The 26,151-nt window shown below is 42.2% G+C and overlaps 1 protein-coding gene and 1 long non-coding RNA gene across 2 annotated transcripts; one reads left to right on the top strand and one right to left on the bottom strand.

Annotated features, from left to right (window-relative positions):
* Positions 1–4,453: 4,453 nt before the first annotated feature.
* LOC141018221 (uncharacterized) lies at positions 4,454–5,167 on the top strand. Its single transcript, XR_012180703.1, has 2 exons — positions 4,454–4,510; positions 4,729–5,167. It is a non-coding gene; the product is annotated as an uncharacterized lncRNA (long non-coding RNA).
* A 16,869-nt stretch (positions 5,168–22,036) lies between these two features.
* On the bottom strand, positions 22,037–25,165 carry LOC141018111 (uncharacterized). Its single transcript, XM_073493001.1, has 3 exons — positions 25,001–25,165; positions 24,661–24,769; positions 22,037–23,277 (listed from the first exon to the last, which is right to left on the bottom strand). Exons 2-3 carry the CDS (start codon positions 24,766–24,768, stop codon positions 22,387–22,389), a joined length of 999 nt encoding a protein of 332 aa, XP_073349102.1. The 5' UTR covers position 24,769; positions 25,001–25,165; the 3' UTR covers positions 22,037–22,386.
* Between the last annotated feature and the right edge of the window lie 986 nt (positions 25,166–26,151).

Here is a 26,151-nt window from a genome sequence, read left to right as displayed (position 1 = left end):
TGGATTGTTAACAGGCGTGTATTTTTTGTAGTGTTATTTGTTCCAGACAGTATTGTTTTGTTCTCGCCTTTAGTTCCTGAATGGGAGCAAACACAACTTTACAAACTACAGTTTATAAAGTTGGGTAATCACTGCTCTGGATATTTGGACATTGCTTGTGGTGTCCCCCAGGGGTCAGTATTGGGCCCCAAATTGTTTATCATGTATATCAATGACATGTGTAAAGTATCTAGGTGGTTAAAATTGGTCACTGTAAAATTCTTCCTTAAAATCCTTTTAACGAAACTGTTTGTTATCAAGTGTCACGTACACAGAACTGAACAGAGCACTTCGTGGACACTACAAACATTTGCTTTGACATTTGGGTTGTTTTGCAAGATGAAATTAATATATAACCTGTTTACCGCAGCTGGTTGTTGGATTGTGTAACATTTGTTGCTGCCAAAATTCTTCCTTAAAGTCCTGCCAACAAAACTTTTTCTCATCGAGTGTCACTCACACAGAACTGAAGAATAAAGCGCTTCATGGGAAAACCACAAATGTTTCCTTAGGCATTTGGGTTGTTTTGCAAGGTGAAATGAAGATATAACCTGTTTACCGCAGCTGGTAGGTGGATTGTGTAACATTTTTCCCACCTAAAATTCTTCCTTGAAGTCGCACCAAGGAGTCTGTAAGTGTCACACAGAACTGATCAGAGCACTTCATGAACACCACACGTTGTTGCTTTTACAGGTCAGTTTATGTACAAGGGTCATGGTTACTTCAAAGAAGTTCGTAGAAATAATGGAGGGCTCTACTCGGCTTGAGGACGGACACTACAGGCTCCAACTACCTTTCAGAGGGAAAGACGTCTCAATGCCAGACAACCTCACCATTGCTCTGCAGTGTGTCCGTGGACTGCGGAGGAAGCTTAAGAAAGGAGGAAGCATAAGAAATGAGGACCGGAGGTTTCAAACCTTTGTTGCAAACAGGATAGCTACCATCAGGGATAACACGGAAGTTGATCAATGGAGATACATTCCAACAGCTTTATATCCCGCTGATGATGCTTCTCGTGGATTAAAGGCAGAAAGCCTTTTGAAACAAAGATGGATGGAAAGCCCTGAGTTTCTATGGGATCCGGAAGAAAAGTGGCCAAAATCACCTATGGATTTCAATATGACTGCTGACGACCCAGAGGTAAAAGGGAACCTCAGGGTCAATGCAACAGCTGTCAGCACCAATACCACTTCTCAGCTGACAACCTTTTTCCTCAGACTGGCAAAGGTTAAAGGTCGCAGTTGCTTGGATCATCAAGCTGAAAGGAGCCATGCTGAAGCTGAGTAAAAAGAGGAAGGAGTTGCAGCTCGCTAACGCAAGTGCTAATGGAGCACCAGTGAATGTGCTAAAGGAGATGCAAACATTCAGAAATTCACTTGGGAATCAAAGGGTGTTGCTGGAAGACCTCACAGAGGCTGAGACAGCCATAATTGCCTTCTGTCAACGAGAAAGATTCCCTGATGAAATTGCTGCACTAACCTCCAGCAATCCAGAGACACCCAGGAGTAGCGACATCCATAAACTGGATCCTGTCTTAGAAAATGGGCTTCTGCGTGTTGGGGGACGGCTGAGCAAGGCAGCTATCCCTGAGGACATAAAACATCCCCTCATTCTATCAAAAGACCAGCAAATCTCTCACCTTATCCTCCGTCATTTCCATTTACAGCTTGGTCATGGAGGCAGAAATCACGTCCTTTCCACTGCAAGGAGAAAGTTCTGGATCACGAGTGGTGTTTCTGCAGCAAGGAAGGTCATAGCAAGATGCCTGTTCTGCAAGCTTTATGGAGGAAAGATGGGTGAACAAAAAATGACTGACTTACCCGAGGAGAGAGTGGTTCCTGATCTACCGCCATTCACTAACGTCGGCGTAGATTATTTTGGGCCAGTGGATGTGAAAAGAGGGTGTAACACCTTAAAAAGGTATGGAGTTGTGTTCACTTGTATGACAAGTAGGGCCGTGCACCTGGAAGTGGCTTATTCTCTAGATACTGACTCATGTATCAACGCATTGAGAAGATTCATCTCTCGAAGAGGACAAGTTTCACACATGAGATCAGATAATGGCACCAATTTTGTGGGAGCAGAGAGAGAGCTACGAGATGCCTTGGCTGCTTTAAATCATAGCCAAATTGAAAAGGCCTTATCACAGAGAGGAATCAAGTGGAGTTTTAACCCACCTGGTTGTTGGATTGTGTAACATTTGTTGCTGCCAAAATTCTTCCTTAAAGTCCTGCCAACAAAACTGTTTCTCATCGAGTGTCACTCACACAGAACTGAAGAATAAAGCGCTTCATGGGAAAACCACAAATGTTTCCTTTGGCATTTGGGTTGTTTTGCAAGGTGAAATGAAGATATAACCTGTTTACCGCAGCTGGTAGGTGGATTGTGTAACATTTTTCCCACCCAAAAGTCTTCCTTTAAGTCGCACCAAGGAGTCTGTAAGTGTCACACAGAACTGATCAGAGCACTTCATGAACACCACACGTTGTTGCTTTTACAGGTCAGTTTATGTACAAGGGTCATGGTTACTTCAAAGAAGTTCGTAGAAATAATGGAGGGCTCTACTCGGCTTGAGGACGGACACTACAGGCTCCAACTACCTTTCAGAGGGAAAGACGTCTCAATGCCAGACAACCTCACCATTGCTCTGCAGTGTGTCCGTGGACTGCGGAGGAAGCTTAAGAAAGGAGGAAGCATAAGAAATGAGGACCGGAGGTTTCAAACCTTTGTTGCAAACAGGATAGCTACCATCAGGGATAACACGGAAGTTGATCAATGGAGATACATTCCAACAGCTTTATATCCCGCTGATGATGCTTCTCGTGGATTAAAGGCAGAAAGCCTTTTGAAACAAAGATGGATGGAAAGCCCTGAGTTTCTATGGGATCCGGAAGAAAAGTGGCCAAAATCACCTATGGATTTCAATATGACTGCTGACGACCCAGAGGTAAAAGGGAACCTCAGGGTCAATGCAACAGCTGTCAGCACCAATACCACTTCTCAGCTGACAACCTTTTTCCTCAGACTGGCAAAGGTTAAAGGTCGCAGTTGCTTGGATCATCAAGCTGAAAGGAGCCATGCTGAAGCTGAGTGTCACTCACACAGAACTGAAGAATAAAGCGCTTCATGGGAAAACCACAAATGTTTCCTTTGGCATTTGGGTTGTTTTGCAAGATGAAATGAAGATATAACCTGTTTACCGCAGCTGGTAGGTGGATTGTGTAACATTTTTCCCACCTAAAATTCTTCCTTGAAGTCGCACCAAGGAGTCTGTAAGTGTCACACAGAACTGATCAGAGCACTTCATGAACACCACACGTTGTTGCTTTTACAGGTCAGTTTATGTACAAGGGTCATGGTTACTTCAAAGATGTCTGTAATAGGACAAGACAAAGCACGACAGATGAAAGTAATGTTAAATGAAAGATGTGTTGAATTGCAGAAGCTTGTGGAGCAGAAGCTAGTAAGGATGTGATTTCAGGGCTGCAGCTTTCTATACTCTGTGATGATTACACAATGATGAGGCCCCAAATGCAGGTGCGGAGACAAGCACATAGAAAACAAGAGTGAGCTTTAATGAGAGCTGACAGTCCAAACACAAGAATCCAGAAGGAAAGCAACAGTGACAGGCAGAGTAAAGTCCACTAAAGCAAAGGAAGGCAGACTGGGGAAGAGCACACTGGGATCACAGGTGTGCAGGAAGTGGAAAGTGACAACACGACACAAGAGGATACGAACTAACGACCCAATAACCAAAATCATGACAGACTCTTGAGTTTTACATATTGCAAATCATCTTGCTGGTCTGAATCGTTTCGTTGAGTTTAGTTCAAATATCTGTTGTCAAGTCAGTTCACTTTTCTCTAAGATGAGCGATCGTATCACTTTTCAAACACTCATTCTACCTTGGGCACTAAACACAAAAGCTGTTAGTCCACTACACATTTGGACCTAGCAGTTGTGTTGGCGAGGCTAAACAGCTAAGGTAATGCAGCTAATTAGCAAGCTAAATAAGCACAGCACAGGAATAAACTTTCATACAGATGCACAAGTTAGAAAGCCAGCTCTCCTCCTGTTCAACAGAGAAATCTCTGGCTAGAGTCCTGCAAGAATCAGGCTCAAGAGTAAATGAACTCCAGAGGGTTGGTGAAGGGCCTCTACCCTGCTAATTCAACAAATGCCTCAACATGGGCAGGGGGTAGTAAGACATGCACATTGACTCCCTGATGCTGCCTCCTGCAGCTGCAGTTGTCCCCTCCAGCACCTCACCACCACCAAACACACACAAACACATCATACACACACATACACACCAACATACTATTAGCTAACATATGAGCAAGTTATTACAAGTTGCACAGTGAGCCACACCTCTTCTCTCTATATAAAGACAGCTGACTGATGGTTAGTACAGCAGACTTCAGCAGATCAGTTGACTTCTTACTGCCAGATATTCACTGTCAGCAGAAACGTGAGTGTTGTTTTTCTATTTCAGATCTTAATGAATGATTTTCAGTGTAAACTGTGTAAATGGCTGCAGTTTGTGAGCACATTTACAATATCATTTATTTTCGATGTTTTGATGGTGATCCATGTTTGACAACTGATATTGTAATTATATTGGAGCTCAGCTGAAAAGGCACCGTCATGCTGTTAACTTCATGTCTTATTCTGTTTACTTTAATGCAGTTATCAACAATGGCCCAATACATCACACACCTTGATGTGTCCATGAATACAGATGAGGAGCAGCTTCTCAAATCACAAGATTACAAGAAAATCAATGCTGATCTGAACAAAGGGGCAGGAGGAAAAGACATCTTTCTTTGGTACAAACGTGGCAGCCAAAACCCAATCACCAGGGTTCAGGTTACATACAACGATGTTATGGCTCATGGACTGACCAGTGCAGGGTACACAATGATCGATAAAGACCTCAATGCTGGAGCAGGAGGTGATGACGTCTACCTTTGGTACTACAGAGGGTCCGGAGAGTTCCACACTCCTATAGTGGACATTGATGTAGCTACAAGTGCAGAAAGTGATGCTGACAAGATTTCCCATGGTTGGGAGAGAGTGACCTGTGATCTGAACCGCAAGGCGAGAGGGAACTGGATCCATGCCTGGGTGAAGAGAGAACATCAAACATACATCTCTGAGGTTACTGCCACTGATTCCTACGCATTAGACGCCGAGTACTTGAATACTGGTTACATCCGAATGGATGAAGATACTAACAGGGGTGCAGGAGGATCTGATGTCTTCATCTGGTACCGTCAGACCACCGACCCCCAGCGTGCACTCACTGATCTGGCAGTCTCCACTAATCATGATCAGCATCAGTACTTTCAGGTGCAAAACTACCACCTAGTGAATGTTAACCTCAACGACAGGGCTAAAGGTAACCAGGTGTACCTGTGGTACAAGATAGTAGAATGCGACAACCCCATTAAGGCCATCATCCTGCTTCTGCAATGTGACAAAGCTGGCGTGTATGGGAGGAAGGGTGTCACTGTTATTGAAAAAGATCTCAACGCAGGCAACAAAGGCCAACGTGAATACCTGTGTTATTATAAGTGAAAGCCTGAGAAAGCTTCTTAATAGCAGCAGAGCTGAGAATACTCAACACTCGCTGAAGTGTAAATCACAGCCCAACAGTTGGTTAAATCATTTTGGTGATGGCCTCTCACTTCTTTTCTTCTTTTCTTCAGTATATTAAACAGTGTGATTCGTTGTGACAGTGACGCTCCTGCTAATATCAGAAAGTACCAATGCAATATGTTCTTCTGTCAAACTTCATGTCAATTAAAATCAATCAAACGTATTCAAACGGCTGTTTGTCAACAACGATGTTAATGATTGATTGAATATGAAGCTTCTGTATCACTTTAATCTGCACATTTCCTGCTTTTCAATAAAAACATGTTTGCATGAGAAGTGTGTTTGCTTCAGACTCTGCATGATAGAAACTTCACTTTGAGGATTTTCATGTTTTCAAGAGTGACATTTTGAATTTATGGAATAAATTTAAGTCAAAATCCCTCATTACTTGCAATTTTAGATTAACTTAACTATGTAAAAAGAGCTCAGGAGAAGGTCTCTCAAGATGGTTAAAGTAGATCCTCGATGACTGCGGCACAGTAACACAGGTGAGCACACACCTTCTTCAAAATATTTTCTGAGGGCCATTTTAACTTATGATTAATAGAGAAACCTAGTTCTGTGTGCCTGTAGTGCTTCATGCAACATTAATAGTGAGTTTTTGGTTAAATTTGGCTATCAATAATAATTAATGATTATCAGGGATAATTAAGAAACATGATAAATAATAAGATCCGTTTGACATTAGATCACCTCGGGGCACCACCCTTGAAGAAGGGAATAGATAACAAATTCACCAAATCAGTCTCATAAAAAGGTACGAAACTGTCAGTTTGTAAGTCTGATTAATAATTAACTTAATAACTACAACCAAAATTACCATAACAGCTGTAATGGTCGAAGGATTTCAGAGTCCTTGACAGAGTCGAGGTTGGCAACATTCACTCTTGTACAATATTAAATAGACAGCATGAAGGTTCAAAGGCTTTTATTTAACACAAAGATGAAAACACACAATCTAACATGTACTATATACAGGTGTGTGTGTGTGTGTGTGTGTGTGTGTGTGTGTGTGTGTGTGTGTGTGTGTGAGAGAGAGAGACGTGAAGCCACATTAGAGAAGATGGTTAGCCACAGGGTGGTAGTCGTTAAGACTGGACACAGCAGATTTTTAGGACTGAAGGCAACATTTCTGGCTCTGGATAGGGCCCTCACCTCCTGTAGGGCTGCTGAAGCTTCATCTGTCCACAATTTAACAGTTTTTACTGATACTTTGACCCTTTAGATCAGCTGGGACTACATAGGTACATATGATCCAAAGTAAGTACAAGGGAGGACTTTGTAGCTGCCAGAAATATTTATAGACGTGATCAAGGATATTACTTATAACAGGTCTGAGGTCTGTTTCATTAAAACCACCAGCTACAATAATAACTCCATCTGCTTGTTTTGTCTGATGACATCATACAGTTCCTGTATTTTGTGAGTTTGCTTCTGGAGGAATGTAAACAATAAAAACAGTGAGAGTTTCCTAACATGCAGCTAGAAGGAAGTCGCTCTGTAGCCCACACTATCATGACTGCAGCAGGATTTACTTTGTGGATAAACAGGTGGGTGATTCTGTGTTGTACAGCGACACCTGGTGGCAAGCTTTAGATATTACACTCGGGGAGTGTTCAGAGGTGAAAAACTCTTTTCAGCCACCAAGAAACAGTTCAAATCAGGAGCCTTGAAAAAAGACAACACAATGGCAAATGTTTGTTATTAACATGTTTTATATTCCCTTGTGGACACAAATGAACATAAATATTAAAAACATTTAAAGGTGGATTGTGACGATATGGAGGTAACATTCATCACTTTGCAAACGTGGAGGAGAGATTAAATAAAATCTGTGAAACATCAGTACAAGGCAGTGGAAATAAAAAGGAACATGCTGATCACATTTGGTTTTCTCTGTTTCAATAAAAGGGATTGTTAACAGGCGTGTATTTTTTGTAGTGTTATTTGTTCCAGACAGTATTGTTTTGTTCTCGCCTTTAGTTCCTGAATGGGAGCAAACACAACTTTACAAACTACAGTTTATGAAGTTGGGTAATCACTGGTCTGGATATTTGGACATTGCTTGTGGTGTCCCCCAGGGGTCAGTATTGGGCCCCAAATTGTTTATCATGTATATCAATGACATGTGTAAAGTATCTAGGTGGTTAAAATTGGTCAATATTTTGCGGATGACACAAATATTTTTGGTTCAGGAGAAAACATTAAACAAGTGGAAACAGTTATAAACGAGGAAAAAAAACTAAAAAATATGGTTTGACTGGAATAAATTATCATTAAATGTAAGTAAGACTAAGTTTATGTTGTTTGGCAAATGCACAGTGAACACAAAGGTGTGAATAGAATTAGATGGGGTTAAAATTGAAAGGGTGCACGAAAACAAATTTCTTGGGGTTACAGTAGACGACAGGCTGAGTTGGAAACCACACATCAAACATGTACAGTCCAAAGTTTCAAGAAGCATTGCAGTCATACACAAAGCAAAACAATTACTGGATCATAATTCTCTTCGCACACTTGACTGTTCACTGGTCTTGCCATATTTACATTACTGTGCTGAGGTTTGGGGAAATACTTACAAAACTTCATTACAGTCACTTACCATCCTGCAGAAACGAGCAATAAGGACTATTCACAAGGTCAACTACTTGGAACATACAAATCCACTTTTTATACAATTAAAACTACTGAAATTCACTGACATTGTATCTTATCAAACAGCAATCATCATGTATAAGTCAAAAAACAGACAATTACCAGAAAATATCCAAAATGTATTTAGGAATCGGGAGGGAGGTTATCAATTAAGAGGGGAACATAACTTCAAAAGCTTAAACATTCAAACAACTTTAAAAAGTTTCTGTATATCTATTTCCGGTGTCAAGCTATGGAACAATCTAAGTGAGGAACTCAAGCAAAGTCCAAATATCAACCAATGGATAATGATCATTAATGATTATTGGTGATTATCATTTATTAATTGATATGGCATGGTGATGAGAGGCAGAGAAGCCTGTGTGTGTGTGTGTGTGTGTGTGTGTGTGTGTGTGTGTGTGTGTGTGTGTATGTATGTATATATATATATATATATATATATATATATATATATATATATATATATATATATAGATATATATATATATATAGATATATATATAGATATATATATATAATTTTTATCTAGACAAAGGGGTGAGAGCTAACAAGCTATGCTTCTCACTCCTTTTCGAATATTATGTCATTTATTTCTTTTTTTTCTGTGTTTTACTATTTTGCTTACTCAAATTTTCATTTCTATATTATGTTGTGCAAAGAATTTGTTTAGTAGCATTCAGGAAGCCTTGTACTATTTGCATATTCGGAATAAAAAAAAAATGTAAATCCTGTCTGCCTCCCGAGTGTTTCTGCATTTGGGTCCGACCTTCTCTCTAAATGGTAACATCGTCCCTCTGATCTGCTGACAGAGAGCAACAGTCGTCAGGGCCATGGCCGGGATTTTAGAAATACTGAGGTCCTGCACCTGCACCTCCATCCATCCATCCAGTAAATATTGATGACTACAGTATATCTGTGTATTTCTCTGAATTCTGACAGGACCGAGTATCGCTTAGGAAATAATATCAGTGCAAGAAAATAGATGACTAAAATTCTGACAAAAGAAGAAGATAAGTAACAAATACGGACAATTTTGTCTTAAGTGTAATAAACTTATTAAAACTCATTTCTTTGCTAAATAGAAATTTACTGACATGGATAACACTTTATTATAACCTTCATTAATAACTGGTAAATGTATAGTTTATTAGATTTAGTGTTCAGAAACAATAAAACATTTATTAAGTAATTGTAAAGGTTAAAAACATCAGTTTCAACTCTCTAATGGCGTCCAAATAATGTGTATAAATTAACTAGAAATTTGTATAAATGAACCCGTCTATTCTATTTCTTACCTTTTAAATTATATTGTTAATTTTTAGCTATTGTTATTGGGTTTTTTTTTTGTAATATTCTGTCCTTTGGCTGCTGTGGCAAACAAATTTCCCCGTTGTGGGACAATAAAGGAAAACTGATTCTGATTCTGATACACAGTATTTATTAACCAGTTACAGTATTATGAACATCAACTGCAACTTTCCAATAAACAGCTGCTCATAAATAGTTTATAAAGCATTTCATTGCTTGTTAACAGTTAAATAATTATTAACTGAAGTTTAATTAACTATACTTTTGCCATTTTTTATCAGGTCTAATTGTTTATTGTAGTGATTATAAAGTGTTACCAAATATATATATTAAGATATCAGACCCAGAAGAAATACCGAGGACATGACCTCAGTGTCCTCAGTGGCAGCTACGGTCCTGACAGTAGCTAACGTTAGTTTGCAAATGGAGTCAGCTAACATGAACTAATGAGCGGCTTCCAGCACAACACAGAAGTACCACAGAGTCCATTTCATTTATCTCAACAGAGTACAGCGTCTGGAAATCAGCACATTACAGGTGTATTTTACCCAAAGAGCTTATACAGAACACTAAACCTTTATATATGACCACATCTCCACATGTAAGGGACCACAGTATGTATGCACATGAGGTAGCTTCATTCATTCATTGTGTTCAAATGCTGCAAACAAATCAACACGGAAACATTATTCTTTGTACAGTTTACACATTTCACAAATAAAAACTCTTAACCTTCAGATTTCTGTTAAAGGCTTCAGTTTAAATAATGATGCTGTTTGTTCTTTAATAAAGTGTCACTGACACATAACTAAACTTTATGGAAACACCACAAACATTTGCTTTCACATATCAAATATTTGTGCAAGCTGAAATCAGGAGTTACACCCAAATTCGTGCTTAAAGTCCTTCCAACGAAACTGTTTGTTATTGAGAGTCACGTACACAGAACTGAACAAAGCACTTCACGGGAACACAAAATGTTGCTTTTACAGGTCAGTTTTTGTGCAAGATGAAATGAGGAGTCACACCCTAAAGACTTCCTTAAAGTCCTGCTAAGGAGTCTGTAAGTGTCACGTACACAGAACTGAACAAAGAGCTTCATGGGAACATTAAACATTGTTGCTTTTACAGGTCAGTTTTTGTACAAGGGTCATGGTTACTTCAAAGATGTCTGCAAGAACAAGACAAAGCACAACAGATGAAAGTAATGTTAAATGAAAGATGTGTTGAATTACAGGAGCTTGTGGAGCAGAAGCTAGTAAGGATGTGATTTCAGGGCTGCAGCTTTCTATACTCTGTGATGATTACACAATGATGAGGCCCCAAATGCAGGTACGGAGACAAGCACATAGAAAACAAGAGTGAGCTTTAAACATTTGGACACAGCGGTTGTGTTGGCGAGGCTAAACAAGTGTCCACTGGCACGGCTGAACAGACATATAATGACTCCAATGACAGCTTCTCTCTAAATACAAACACAGAACTGACACACAAACATATCTTTCAAATATTAATAATGCTTTATTGTGCTCTAAGACTTATTCAGTGTTTAAAAGGGAAACAGTGTGGACACAATATATTGTTTCATTTGTAAAATTAAAAAAAAGTGTAAAAATGCCAAATGTAAGATATGTTGGTCACAGACAAACACAACAAAACACAGACAGACGGGTAAACACAGAATCTCTGCTCACTGCTAATAGTACAACTAGTTTCTCTGACTATAAAAGACAACAGAGATAAACTATGATTCAACACCTTCTTCTGTTACAGAGTCTCTGAAATTCAAGAGTTATCTTTACTTTCTTAACGGGTGTCCATGTCCACCTCCGCCTCCGCCTCCACCTCCACCCATCCATCCAGTAAATATTGATGACTACAGTATAAATCTGTGCATTTCTCTGAATTCTGACAGGACCGAGTTTCGCTGAGGAAATAATATCAGTGCCACAATTATAAACTAAAGCTTAATTAACTATACTTTTGCCATTTTTTATCAGGTCTAATTGTTTATTGTAATGATTATAAAGTGTTACCAAATATATTAAGATATCAGACCCAGAAGAAATACCGAGGACATGACCTCAGTGTCCTCAGTGGCAGCTACGGTCCTGACAGTAGATAACGTTAGTTTACAAATGGAGTCAGCTAACATGAACTAATGAGCGGCTTCCAGCACAACACAGAAGTACCACAGAGTCCATTTCATTTATCTCAACAGAGTACAGCGTCTGGAAATCAGCACATTCAGGGCCGGCCCTGGGCATAGGCAGTATAGGCGAATGCTAAGGGCGCCGTCATCCACGGGGGGCGCCGCAAACGGGGGGGGGGGGAATAATAATAATAATAATAATAATATTTTTTACCAGTGCTATTACTTATATTATTTCAAAATATTATATAAGCCCACAGCAACATAACTTCATAGCAAAGCCTATTAAATACTGGAGGGGCCTTTCTTCTGGGTTCCTGGCTCGTTGCACTGTACCTGCCTTCTGTGAGGGTGGGGGGCGGGGGGGGGCAAAGACCAAAGACCAAGAGAGACATTTAATGATACTGTAGCGGAACCACTATGTCCAAAAGATTGAAACCATCCGGTGCCCAGGGAAGGAGAAGAAGGAAAGAAGAGGAAGAAACACGTGAAAAAGAAAGAGGTACAGTGACGTCAATGTGATGAAGTGAATGAAACTAATGGTTCAATGCATCGAAGTTACCGTTGTTGGAGCAGAGTGTTAACTTGCTCGCTGACTTTGGACGATAGTAGCATTGTTTAATAATCAGTAAATAGCTGAGTCGACGTAAGTTAATGTTACTCCACCTTAAACTCATCAGGGACATTTGGAAAGTTAATGTTAGGCCTGTTCAGGTGTTATTTTAACCTGCTGGCTGTGTTTTCCTGCTTGTATGTCAGTTAAAATACTCTGAGTTTTCCATCCACTTTATAAGTAATAGGGCAGTTGTAAGACTTTGGTTTATTGTGTCACAGTTTATATTTGTTAAAGTTTACATCAGTGTTAAAGTGCAGTTAAAGTGTATTACTGTTAATACTCCATACCTTAGCTTTCCCATATCATTCATAGGCTACATATATATATATATATATATATATATATATATATATATATATATATATATATATATATATATATATATATATATATATATATATATATATATATATATATAATATATTTAAGGGTCATGGTTACTTCAAAGATGTCTGTAATAGGACAATTCAAGGCATTCTAGAGAATATTGTCACAAGTTTGATCAAGTAAGCCACACCTCTTCTCTCTATATAAAGACAGCTGACTGATGGTTAGTACAGCAGACTTCAGCAGATCAGTTGACTTCTTACTGCCAGATATTCACTGTCAGCAGAAACGTGAGTGTTGTTTTTCTATTTCAGATCTTAATGAATGATTTTCAGTGTAAACTGTGTAAATGGCTGCAGTTTGTGAGCACATTTACAATATCATTTATTTTTGATGTTTTGATGGTGATCCATGTTTGACAACTGATATTGTAATTATATTGGAGCTCAGCTGAAAAGGCACCGTCATGCTGTTAACTTCATGTCTTATTCTGTTTACTTTAATGCAGTTATCAACAATGGCCCAATACATCACACACCTTGATGTGTCCATCGATGCAGCTGAGGAGCAACATCTCATCTCAAAAGGTTACAAGAAAATCAATGTTAATCTGAACGAAGGGGCAGGAGGAAATGACATCTTTCTTTGGTACAAACGTGGCAGCCAACACCCAGTCACCAGGGTTCAGGTTACATTCAACAAGAGAATGGCTGATGGACTGACCAGTGCAGGGTACACAATGATCGATAAAGAACTCAATGCTGGAAACAGAGGTAATTACATCTACCTTTGGTACTTCAGTGGGTCCGGAGAGTTCCACACTCCTATAGTGGACATTGATGTCACTACAAGTGCAGAAAGTGGTGCTGACAAGATTTCCCATGGTTGGGAGAGAGTGACCTGTGATCTGAACCACAAGGCTGAAGGGAACTGGATCCATGCCTGGGTGAAGAGAGAACATCAAACATACATCTGTGATGTTACTGCCAATGAGTCCTTTGCATCAGACGCCGACTACTGGAAGGGTGGTTACATCCGAATGGATGAAGATACTAACAGGGGTGCAAATGGGTCCTATGTCTTCATCTGGTACCGTCAGACCACCGACCCCCAGCGTGCACTCACTGATCTGGCAGTCTCCACTAATCGTGATGAGTATCAGCGCCTTCAGCAGCAACACTACCAACCAGTGAGTGTTAACCTCAACGACAGGGCTAAAGGTAACCAGGTGTACCTGTGGTACAAGAAAGTACAAGGTGACAACCCCATTAAGGCCATCATCCTGCTTCTGCAATGTGACAAAGCTGATGTGTATAGGAGGAAGGGTGTCACTGTTATTGAAAAAGATCTCAACGCAGGCAACAAAGGCCAACGTGAATACCTGTGTTATTATAAGTGAAAGCCTGAGAAAGCTTCTTAATAGCAGCAGAGCTGAGAATACTCAACACTCGCTGAAGTGTAAATCACAGTCCAACAGTTGGTTAAATCATTTTGGTGATGGCCTCTCACTTCTTTTCTTCTTTTCTTCAGTATATAAAACAGTGTGATTCGTTGTGACAGTGACGCTCCTGCTAATATCAGAAAGTACCAATGCAACATGTTCTTCTGTCAAACTTCATGTCAATTAAAATCAATCAAACGTATTCAAACGGCTGTTTGTCAACAACGATGTTAATGATTGATTGAATATGAAGCTTCTGTATCACTTTAATCTGCACATTTCCTGCTTTTCAATAAAAACATGTTTGCATGAGAAGTGTGTTTGCTTCAGACTCTGCATGATAGAAACTTCACTTTGAGGATTTTCATGTTTTCAAGAGTGACATTTTGAATTTATGGAATAAATTTAAGTCAAAATCCCTCATTACTTGCAATTTTAGATTAACTTTATGTAAGAAGAGCTCAGGAGAAGGTCTCTCGAGATGGTTAAAGTAGATCCTCGATGACTGCGGCACAGTAACACAGGTGAGCACACACCTTCTTCAAAATATTTTCTGAGGGCCATTTTACTTATGATTAATAGAGAAACCTAGTTCTGTGTGCCTGTAGTGCTTCATGCAACATTAATAGTGAGTTGGGTTGAATTTGGCTATCAATAATAATTAATGATTATCAGGGATAATTAAGAAACATGATAAATAATAAGATCCGTTTTACATTAGATCACCTCGGGGCACCACCCTTGAAGAAGGGAATAGATAACAAATTCACCAAATCAGTCTCATAAAAGGTACGAAACTGTCAGTTTGTAACTCTGATTAATAATTAACTTAATAACTACAACCAAAATTACCATAACAGCTGTAATGGTCGAAGGATTTCAGAGTCCTTGACAGAGTCGAGGTTGGCAACATTCACTCTTGTACAATATTAAATAGACAGCATGAAGGTTCAAAAGGCTTTTATTTAACACAAAGATGAAAACACACAATCTAACATGTACTATATACAGGTGTGTGTGTGTGTGTGTGTGTGTGTGTGTGTGTGTGTGTGTGTTTGTGTGTGTGTGAGACGTGAAGCCACATTAGAGAAGATGGTTAGCCACAGGGTGGTAGTCGTTAAGACTGGACACAGCAGATTTTTAGGACTGAAGGCAACATTTCTGGCTCTGGATAGAGCCCTCACCTCCTGTAGGGCTGCTGAAGCTTCATCTGTCCACAATTTAACAGTTTTTACTGATACTTTGACCCTTTAGATCAGCTGGGACTACATAGGTACATATGATCCAAAGTAAGTACAAGGGAGGACTTTGTAGCTGCCAGAAATATTTATAGACGTGATCAAGGATATTACTTATAACAGGTCTGAGGTCTGTTTCATTAAAACCACCAGCTACAATAATAACTCCCTCTGCTTGTTTTGTCTGATGACATCATACAGTTCCTGTACTACACATTTAGTCAGTTTGCTTCTGGAGGAATGTAAACAATAAAAACAGTGAGAGTTTCCTAACATGCAGCTAGAAGAAAGTCGCCCTGTAGCCCACACTATCATGACTGCAGCAGGATTTACTTTGTGGATAAACAGGTGGGTGATTCTGTGGTGTACAGCGTCACCTGGTGGCAAGCTTTAGATATTACACTCGGGGAAATGGTGGCCAGGGTGTCACAATCACATCTTTCATTCAGAGGTGAGAAACTCTTTTCAACCACCAAGAAACAGTTCAAATCAGGAGCCTTGAAAAAAGACAACACAATGGCAAATGTTTGTTATTAACATGTTTTATATTCCCTTGTGGACACAAATGAACATAAATATTAAAAACATTTAAAGGTGGATTGTGACGATATGGAGATAACATTCATCACTTTGCAAACGTGGAGGAGAGATTAAATAGTCTTCCCTGGGCGGCCAGGGAAGACTGGCTGGCGGCAGGAAAGACTGCACCGGGGGTGGACGGGCTAGTTACCCTCTCCACATGCCCATGAAGCGAGCTCGCGTCATGGGTTCCCCAAACCAACTACAAGCACAATACAGAGAAAACAGCCCAGCGGTCCTTTGAGAGGCGGGATGGAAGATGGACCGGATAGGATGGACAACACGGAATTGACCAGAAAGACATTGACCAATGAGAAAAAGATCCTTAGGAAATGCGCCTGCGGATGGGCCAAAGTGACGACCTACCGGGGTCTGCGAATCCACCAAGGGAAAGCAAAGTGCGGGGGGAGGAACCACCTGCAAGCTTGCACTGCGTCAGCAGGTGAGACAAGAGGGACTCAGAGCCTGGTTGAGCACCACTGGTTGAACCCGTTATTGCAGATGGTGAGAGGGAAGAACCTCACCAGCTTTCCCAGCAGCGAGTGCTCCACCAACAGCAGGAGCGCTGCTGGTTGAGCAGCACTTTGAGCCTGTAAGCAGCGAACCCACAAGAGGAATAACACCAAAGGAGAAGCCAACTTGCCTGGCCAAAGTCAAGTGGCCAAAATCCAGTGAAAAGGATGCATGGAGACACTTCGAGCAGAGCGTGCACCCAATCCTCCAGAGCTCCTTGGCAGGCAGCACAACAGCAAAACTCAACATCTTTGGTAACATCATCTACAAGGAAGGGAAGGAACGTTTTGGAGTGATGCCCCAGAAAAACACCACCCCCAAACAGAAAGGAAGGCGGGAGATGGAGATCTTCAAGCTGGTGAAGGAAAGATGGCTTCTTCGGAAAGCATGGAGGAAAGCTGAAGAGCATGAGAAGGAGGGTCTGAAGGTTCTCTGGGACCAACTAAAAGCCAGGCTTGCAAACTTGAGGAGAGCCGAACGGATTCGGAAGCGCAGGAGTCGGAAAGAGAGTGCAAGAGCAAGCTTCTTCCGGGATCCTTTCAAGTATGCCAAAAGTCTGCTGGAGGAGAAGAAGTCGGGCAAGCTTGAAGCCACCACAGAGGAGCTGGAGAATCACATTTCAGAACAACTTGGTGACAGCAACAGGCACACCCCGCTCGGCGCCCCAGGGTACATTCCTCGCCCTCCGGAACCCGCCTCCCTGTTTGATACCTCACCACCGAAGTGGACAGAGATCAAGCAGGTAGTAGAGAAAGCAAGATCTGCATCAGCACCTGGTCCAAATGGCGTGCCATACAAAGTATATAAGAACTGCCCTATGGTGCTGAAGCTTCTCTGGAGGTTAATGGGAGTTGCATGGAAGACCCAACTATTCCATCTTCATGGAGCAGAGCGATAACCACCTTCATCCCAAAAGAGAAAGACTCCCGGAACATCAACCAGTTCAGAGGCATTGCCTTACTCAACGTGGAAGGGAAGATCTTCTTCACAGTCATGGCAGGACGCATGACCAGCTACCTCCTGGCTAACAACTACATCAACACCAGCTGTCAGAAGGCAGGGGTACCAGGGTTCCCGGGCTGCGTCGAACACTCTGCCATGATCTGGGAGCAAATCCAGGCAGCCAAACGTGAGAAGTCAAACCTGCATGTAGTTTGGCTTGACCTGGCAAATGCCTATGGCTCTATTCCACACCAGCTCATCACTTTCACCCTCAACTTCTTCTACATACCAAACTCCATCCAGAGCCTGCTATCTTCCTACTTCAACAACTTCTACGTCTGCTACACAACTCACGATACCATGACTGGTTGGCAGCAACTGGAGAAAGGAATCGCGATGGGTTGCTCCATCTCACCATCCTGTTCGCGGCAGCGTTCGAGATGATTCTGATTGGGGGAAGGCAGATGGTCCGAGGTGTCAGAACCCAGTCGGGTCAGCGTCTACCAGCCTTGCGGAGCTACATGGACGATGTCACTACACTCCTGCAAACAGCTTCGTGCACACACAGGCTCTTGAAAAGAATGGAGGAGCTCCTAACATGGGCGAGGATGAAGTTCAAGCCAGCCAAGTCCCGGAGTCTGTCAATCCGAAAAGGAGCTAGGATTGACAACATATCCTTCTCTGTTGATGGGGAGAAGATCCCGACGTTGGTAGAGCAGCCAGTACAAAGTCTTGGGAGACTCTACACTGCCGACCTCTCGGACAAACACATGGCTCCCTCTGTCAAAATGCAGCTCTCCGATGGCCTGGAGAAGATCGACCGAAGCCACCTTCCTGGGAAATTCAAGGTCTGGTGCTACCAATTCACCCTGTACCAACAGCTGATGTGGCCACTGAAACTGTGCGAGATCACCTCAACATCAGTAGAGAAGATGGACTTGAAAGCCAACAATTACCTCCGCAAATGGCTTGGTCTTCCTCGGTGCCTCTCCAGTGTGGCCCTGTTTGGAAGAAACACCCTCCAGCTCCCCCTGAAGTCACTCTCCCTTGGCTACAGGCAGGAGAAGGTGAGGCTTGTCTTCGAGCTCAGGGACTCCACTGACGCTTGTGTGAAGGAGGCCAAGACCCCAGTTCGAACAGGGTGGAAGTGGAGGGCCGAACAGGCTGTCGACCAAGCTATTAGCCAGCTGGAACATCAGGAGATCGTCGGGTGGTCACAGCGCGACAGGTCTGGGCTTGGGTGGGGAACAGCTCCCAAGCTATGGTCCAAAGCCTCAAGAAAGGAGAAGAAAGATTTGGTGGTCTCGGAAGTGTCCAGGGTGGAGGATGAGACGTACAGGGTCAAGGCTGTAAGCCAACGCCAGCAAGGATGGTCAAATTTGGAAGCAGTGACCAACAGAACCATATCGTGGGCCGACATGTGGAAGATCCCACAAGCACGGCTGAGCTTTCTCATAAGGTCCACGTATGACACCCTCCCAAGCCCTAGAAACTTACATCTCTGGTATGCCTCGGAGTCTAACTGCCCTCTCTGTGATGCCGAGAACCCCAACTTGCAGCACATACTATCTGCATGCAAATCAGCTCTGACCCGGTACAGGTGGCGTCATGATCGGGTACTCCGAAAACTGGCAGAAGTTTTGGAGGCACGAAGACTCGAGGCAAATACGACCAACCCGTCAACATCCCCCCAGAGCATTCACTTCGTCAGGCAAGGAGCTGAGGCCCAGAAGAGCATCACCAGGAAAAAGTGGTCAGTCCTGACACCAGGCTGTGAGTGGAACATGAGAGTCGACTTGGACCGACAACTCCAGTTCCCACATGAGATTGCTACAACTTCTCTACGGCCTGACATCGTTTTGTGGTCCACCTCTGCAGGGTCTGTGATCATGGTTGAGCTCACTATTCCATGGGAGGAGGGCATGGAGGCAGCCTTTGAAAGAAAGAAGGAGAAGTACAGCGAGCTGGCTGCGACATGCATGGAGGCTGGGTGGAAGGCGGCCACATACCCAGTGGAAGTCGGCTGTCGAGGTTTCGTTGGAAAATCCACACAACGATTCCTGAAGGCTCTCGGAATCACAGGGTCCAGGCAGAAGGCGGCGCTCAGGCAGTTGGCTGAGGAGGCAGAGCACGGAAGCTTCTGGCTTTGGCTTCGAAGAAAAGATGTGGCGTGGGGAAAGCAAGGATCTTAGGGTCAGCCGCAGGGAGCGGTAGGGAGACGTCCCTGTTACCGCTGCCCCACCACCCAGAGATGTTCTGGGATCAATGGGGCGAAACATCAGTGACGGGTGGCTCCCAGCTGACGACCCTGCAGCTGGCCCGACGGCACTGGCGGAAGTGCGACAAGCAGCAATGCAGGTAGCATATACCTGTGCTTCCATTATGTAAAACATCAGTACAAGGCAGTGGAAATAAAAAGGAACATGCTGATCACATTTGGTTTTCTCTGTTTCAATAAAATGGATTGTTAACAGGCGTGTATTTTTTGTAGTGTTACTTGTTCCAGACAGTATTGTTTTGTTCATATTATTCAGCTTTTGTTTAATAAAGCTCACCTTTAGTTCCTGAATCCTGTCTGCCTCCCGAGTGTTTCTGCATTTGGGTCCTACCTTCTCTCTAAATGGTAACATCGTCCCTCTGATCTGCTGACAGAGAGCAACAGTAGTCAGGGCCATGGCCGGGATTTTAGAAATACTGAGGTCCTGCACCTCCACCTGCACCTGCACCTCCACCCCCACCTCCATCCATCCAGTAAATATTGATGACTACAGTATATCTGTGTATTTCTCTGAATTCTGACAGGACCGAGTATCGCTTAGGAAATAGTATCAGTGACATGAAATAGATGACTCAAATTCTGACAAAAGAAGAAGATTAGTAACAAATTCAGACAATTTTGTCTTAAGTGTAATAAACGTATTAAAACTCATTTCTTTGCTAAATAGAAATTTACTGACATGGATAACACTTTATTATAACCTTCATTAATAACTGGCAAATGTATAGTTTATTAGATTTAGTGTTCAGAAACAATAAAATGGTTCATAAAACATTTATTAAGTAATTGTAAAGGTTAAAAACATCAGTTTCAACTCTCTAATGGCGTCCAAATAATGTGTATAAATTAACTAGAAATGTGTATAAATGAACCTGTCTATTCTATTTCTTACCTTTTAAATTATATTGTTAATTTTTGGCTATTGTTATTGTTTGTTTTTTTGTTGTAATATTCTGTCCTTTGGCTGCTGTGGCAAACAAATTTCCCCGTTGTGGGACAATTTTATCAAGTCTTACTTACACAGAACTGAACTTCATGGAAACACCTCAAACATTTGCTTCCACATGTCACATAGTTGTGCAAGTTGAAATCAGGAATCACATCCAAAATACTTGCTTAACCCTCCTGTTGTCTTTGGGTCAATTTGACCCGTTTTCAAAAGTTAATATGTCAGAACTTTGGTTTTCTACCATATAATTGCCTTAAAATGACATGGATGTTTCCATACTATGCTCTTTGCAAGTAAATTAATTATGACTATTTTTTTTATATTATGTTTTTTATTCAAATTTATAGCATTTGTGGTCTTCCTGGGTCAATTTGACCCGGCCACATTTAGTGGTGCAATGGCTTGTTGATCCATTGCATCACTAAATGTCGCTTTCCAGCACAATGAACACACACACACACACACACACACACACACACACACACACACACACACACACACACACACACACACACACAATGACCTCTAACACTCCCTCCCTCTCTCTCTCTCTCTCTCTCACACACACACACACACACACATTTGTGGTCTTCCCAGGTCAATTTGACCCGGCCACATTTAGTGGTGCAATGGGTCACACTATTGCGCTTTCCAGCACAATGAACATACACACACACAAACACACACACACACACACACACACACACCTGTATATAGTACATGTTAGTTTGTGTGTTCTCATCTTTGTGTTAAATAAAAGCCTTTTGAACCTTCATGCTGTCTATTTAATATTGTACAAGAGTTGTAGTTTTGGTTGTAGTTATTAAGCTAATTAATAGTCAGAGTTACAAACTGACAGTTTCGTACCTTTTATGAGACTGATTTGGTGAATTTGTTATCTATTCCCTTCCTCAAGGGTGGTGCCCCGAGGTGATCTAATGTACAACAGATCTTATTATTTATCATGTTTCTTAATTATCCCTGATAAACATTAATTATTATTGATAGCCAAATTCAACCCAAAACTCACTATTAATGTTGCATGAAGCACTACAGGCACACAGAACTAGGTTTCTCTATTAATCAATAAGTTAAAATGGCCCTCAGAAAATATTTTGAAGAAGGTGTGTGCTCACCTGTGTTACTGTGCTGCAGTCATCGAGGATCTACTTTAGAGACATTCTCCTGAGCTCTTTTTACATAGTTTAGTTAATCTAAAATTGCAAGTAATGAGGGATTTTGACTTAAATTTATCCCATAAATTCAAAATGTCACTCTTGAAAACATGAAAATCCTCAAAGTGAAGTTTCTATCATGCAGAGTCTGAAGCAAACACACTTCTCATGCAAACATGTTTTTATTGAAAAGCAGGAAATGTGCAGATTAAAGTGATACAGAAGCTTCATATTCAATCAATCATTAACATCGTTGTTGACCGTTTGAATACGTTTGATTGATTTTAATTGACATGAAGTTTGACAGAAGAACATATTGCATTGGTACTTTCTGATATTAGCAGGAGCGTCACTGTCACAACGAATCACACTGTTTAATATACTGAAGAAAAGAAGAAAAGAAGTGAGAGGCCATCACCAAAATGATTTAACCAACTGTTGGACTGTGATTTACACTTCAGTGAGTGTTGAGTATTCTCAGCTCTGCTGCTATTAAGAAGCTTTCTCAGGCTTTCACTGATAATAACACAGGTATTCACGTTGGCCATCGTTGCCTGTGTTGAGATCTTTTTCAATAACAGTGACACCCTTCCTCCCATACACGCCAGCTTTGTCACATTGCAGAAGCAGGATGATGGCCTTAATGGGGTTGTCACCTTGTACTTTCCTGGACCACAGGTACACTGTGTTACCTTTAGCCCTGTCGTTGAGGTTAACATTCACTAGGTGGTAGCTTTGCACCTGAAAGTACTGATACTGATCACGATTAGTGGAGACTGCCAGATCAGTGAGTGCACGCTGGGGGTCGGTGGTCTGACGGTACCAGATGAAGACATCAGATCCTCCTGCACCCCTGTTAGTATCTTCATCCATTCGGATGTAACCAGTATTCAAGTACTCGGCGTCTAATGCGTAGGAATCAGTGGCAGTAACCTCAGAGATGTATGTTTGATGTTCTCTCTTCACCCAGGCATGGATCCAGTTCCCTCTCGCCTTGCGGTTCAGATCACAGGTCACTCCCTCCCAACCATGGGAAATCTTGTCAGCATCACTTTCTGCACTTGTAGCTACATCAATGTCCACTATAGGAGTGTGGAACTCTCCGGACCCTCTGTAGTACCAAAGGTAGATGTAATCACCTCCTGCTCCAGCATTGAGGTCTTTATCGATCATTGTGTACCCTGCACTGGTCAGTCCATGAGCCATAACATCGTTGTATGTAACCTGAACCCTGGTGACTGGGTTTTGGCTGCCACGTTTGTACCAAAGAAAGATGTCATTTCCTCCTGCCCCTTTGTTCAGATCAACATCGATTTTCTTGTAATCTTGTGATTGGAGATGTTGCTCGTCACATTCATCGATGGACACAGCAAGGTGTGTGATGTATTGGGCCATTGTTGATAACTGCATTAAAGTAAACAGAATAAGACATGAAGTTAACAGCATGACGGTGCCTTTTCAGTTGAGCTCCAATATAATTACAATATCAGTTGTCAAACATGGATCACCATCAAAACATCAAAAATAAATGATATTGTAAATGTGCTCACAAACTGCAGCCATTTACACAGTTTACACTGAAAATCATTCATTAAGATCTGAAATAGAAAAACAACACTCACGTTTCTGCTGACAGTGAATATCTGGCAGTGAGAAGTCAACTGAGTGACTCACTGTGCAACTTTTACTAACTTGCTCATATGTTAGCTAATAGTATGTTGGTGTGTATGTGTGTGTATGATGTGTTTGTGTGTGTTTGGTGGTGGTGAGGTGCTGGAGGGGACAACTGCAGCTGCAGGAGGCAGCATCAGGGAGTCAATGTGCATGTCTTACTACCCCCTGCCCATGTTGAGGCATTTGTTGAATTACCAGGCTAGAGGCCCTTCACCAAACCTCTGGAGTTCATTTACTCTTGAGCCTGATTCTTGCAGGACTCTAGCCAGAGATTTCTCTGTTGAACAGGAGGAGAGCTGGCTTTCTAACTTGTTCTTCTAACAACAGATGGGGCCAAAAACAGCCCAGGGTTGTTATCATGGTATGCAATAAGCGATGGAGTCTGCACTTTAACGTGTGTGTCGCCTTGCCAAAATCCCACATTCACCACATCTTGAAGCCTGTAAATGTTTTCTGCAGCGATTATTGGCAGATTGAAAATGAAACCTACTTCCCTTTCCTCCGGGTTGACATGTATGGGGACAGCACTGCCTAGTGTGTAAGCTAGGTGAGCCTGAAGTGGTGTGACTACATCTCTGGTGGTGGTGGTGGACTGAATGTCCTGCACCAGAGACAACGGAATAAGATACGGAGGAAGCTAAGCTGTCCACTGAGGATCCAATGTCATGTAGCATAACTGTCATTAACAAACTGACCAGTTGTCTGTGAGCATAATCAACCGAGACTACAGAAAGGAGTGTTTCCCGCGCGGATGGTTTTGTTCAGTGCTTCGCTGTGGGTATTGGCCACCAGAATGGTGCCCTTCAGTGATTGTCCTACGGTTTGTAACTCCTGCTGTTGCTGGTTGATTTGTGCGCTGATGTCTGGGATTTCAGCTTGTAATTCACCTATATGACGTTTTACAGTGGATAAACTGACAGCATTGACTGTAGAGAGTCCAAGATTAAAAAGGGTTCTGACAACAGCAGCTGCCTTCAGGAGTCCCCCAATTAGTCGCTTAGGTCTGATTGAGTGACAGTGAACTTCTGCAACTGCTGCAACATGTGAGTCGTGTCTGCTTCGTCATGCCCAGACGGTAAGTTCAGCTGTGGTTGGTGTGTTTCTTCTACATACCTCCGGGGGATCCAGTCCGATCACAGAGCTTGGTCCTGGTTCAACTATCTCAGGAAGGACAGCAGCTATTGCCAAGCCAAGGGTCAGGAGGGTGAGCAGCCACGTCATCCTGATGAGGTGAACGCACATGATTAGGGACACCATCAATTTACTGTACACTTTAGACCTGAGGTCTTCAACAGGGGGTCCGCAACCCCTAGGGGGTCCGCAGAGCCCTGACCAACGCTAACAGAGCCCTGACCAAATTTCTCCTAAGCTCAAAGGATCTGAATCAAAGCCAAAGACACCAACTCTTATTTCATAGGTGTGAATCCAGCAGGATGAGTGATGGTTAGCCTACTTTATTTGAAGAGTGGTCTTGTGGAGTCAGCAAGCTGGTAGTCTTGGTTCAATAGCCGGCGTGATGGCTCAGCTTGTCCGGTACTCAGTGGGTGACGGTCTCAGTCCAATGCCAGTAGTATATAACTGGTGCCTTTGCACGTACATGTGAAAAAATTAGTGTGCTTATGTGCTCTGCCCATGCTCAGCACCCTGCATGTGTGTTCTCAAGCCCCTCCCATGCCTCTGTGTAAATAGCTTACTCGTGTGTGTGTGTGTTTGGTTTCTGTGTGTGTGTGTGTGTGTGTGTGTGTGTGTGTGTGTGTGTTTGGTTTCTGTGTAAAAGGTAACGGTGTATATATATATATAAATTACCTTTACCTTTTATATGTTTATATGTACGTTAAACACTTTTCAAGTGGGAATCAAACATGACCAAATGGTGGATTACTTACACCACATGTACACGTGTCCCTAGCAGGGGCATAGGATGTTAACTTATAGCTAAGTCCATGAACCAACAAACCATGGGGTTCACACAGTTGTTAAAGGTTTGTTAGCCTGAATCATTTTTACACCTCAAGCAACCACTCTGTCTGCAATTGAGGTACATCTTGTGAGGGATTTTTGTTTCATTTTTAGGGAGGCTTTTTAGTGTTTCTATGTTTTATCCGACATAAGTCACATATACATTTACATTTACATTTACATTTAGGGCATTTAGCAGATGCTTTTGTCCAAAGCGTCTTACAATAAGTACATTTGTCACAAGAAAGAAACCACAACATATCACCGTTGATAAAGTAGAAAAGATAGAAACAATATTCAAGCCCTCATCTGAGCAAAGTAGCTGCTATTTATCAAGGATACCTTAAGTACATAAGTGCTATGATTTGTTCGGGAGTTCATTCCACCACTGAGGCGCCAGAGCAGAGAAGAGTCAGGATTTCGCTGGGCGGCCTTTGTTTGCCCTCAGTGATGGCAGTACCAGCCGGTCAGCTGATGTAGTAGAGCGAAGTGCTCGCGCAGGGGCGTGTGGTCTGACCAGTGTTTGGAGGTAGACGGGTGCAGTTCCGTTGACGGCCTTGAATGCCAGCACCATGGTCTTGAATCTGATGCGGGCCACAACAGGAAGCCAGTGGAGGTCACGGAGGAGGGGGGTCACATGGGAGA

This window comes from Pagrus major, chromosome 22, assembly GCF_040436345.1.
Source record: "Pagrus major chromosome 22, Pma_NU_1.0".
Classification (NCBI taxonomy): Eukaryota; Metazoa; Chordata; class Actinopteri; order Spariformes; family Sparidae; genus Pagrus; species Pagrus major.
The sequence above is the reverse complement of the archived record's forward strand: the minus strand, read 5'-3'. Positions and strand labels throughout refer to the sequence as shown.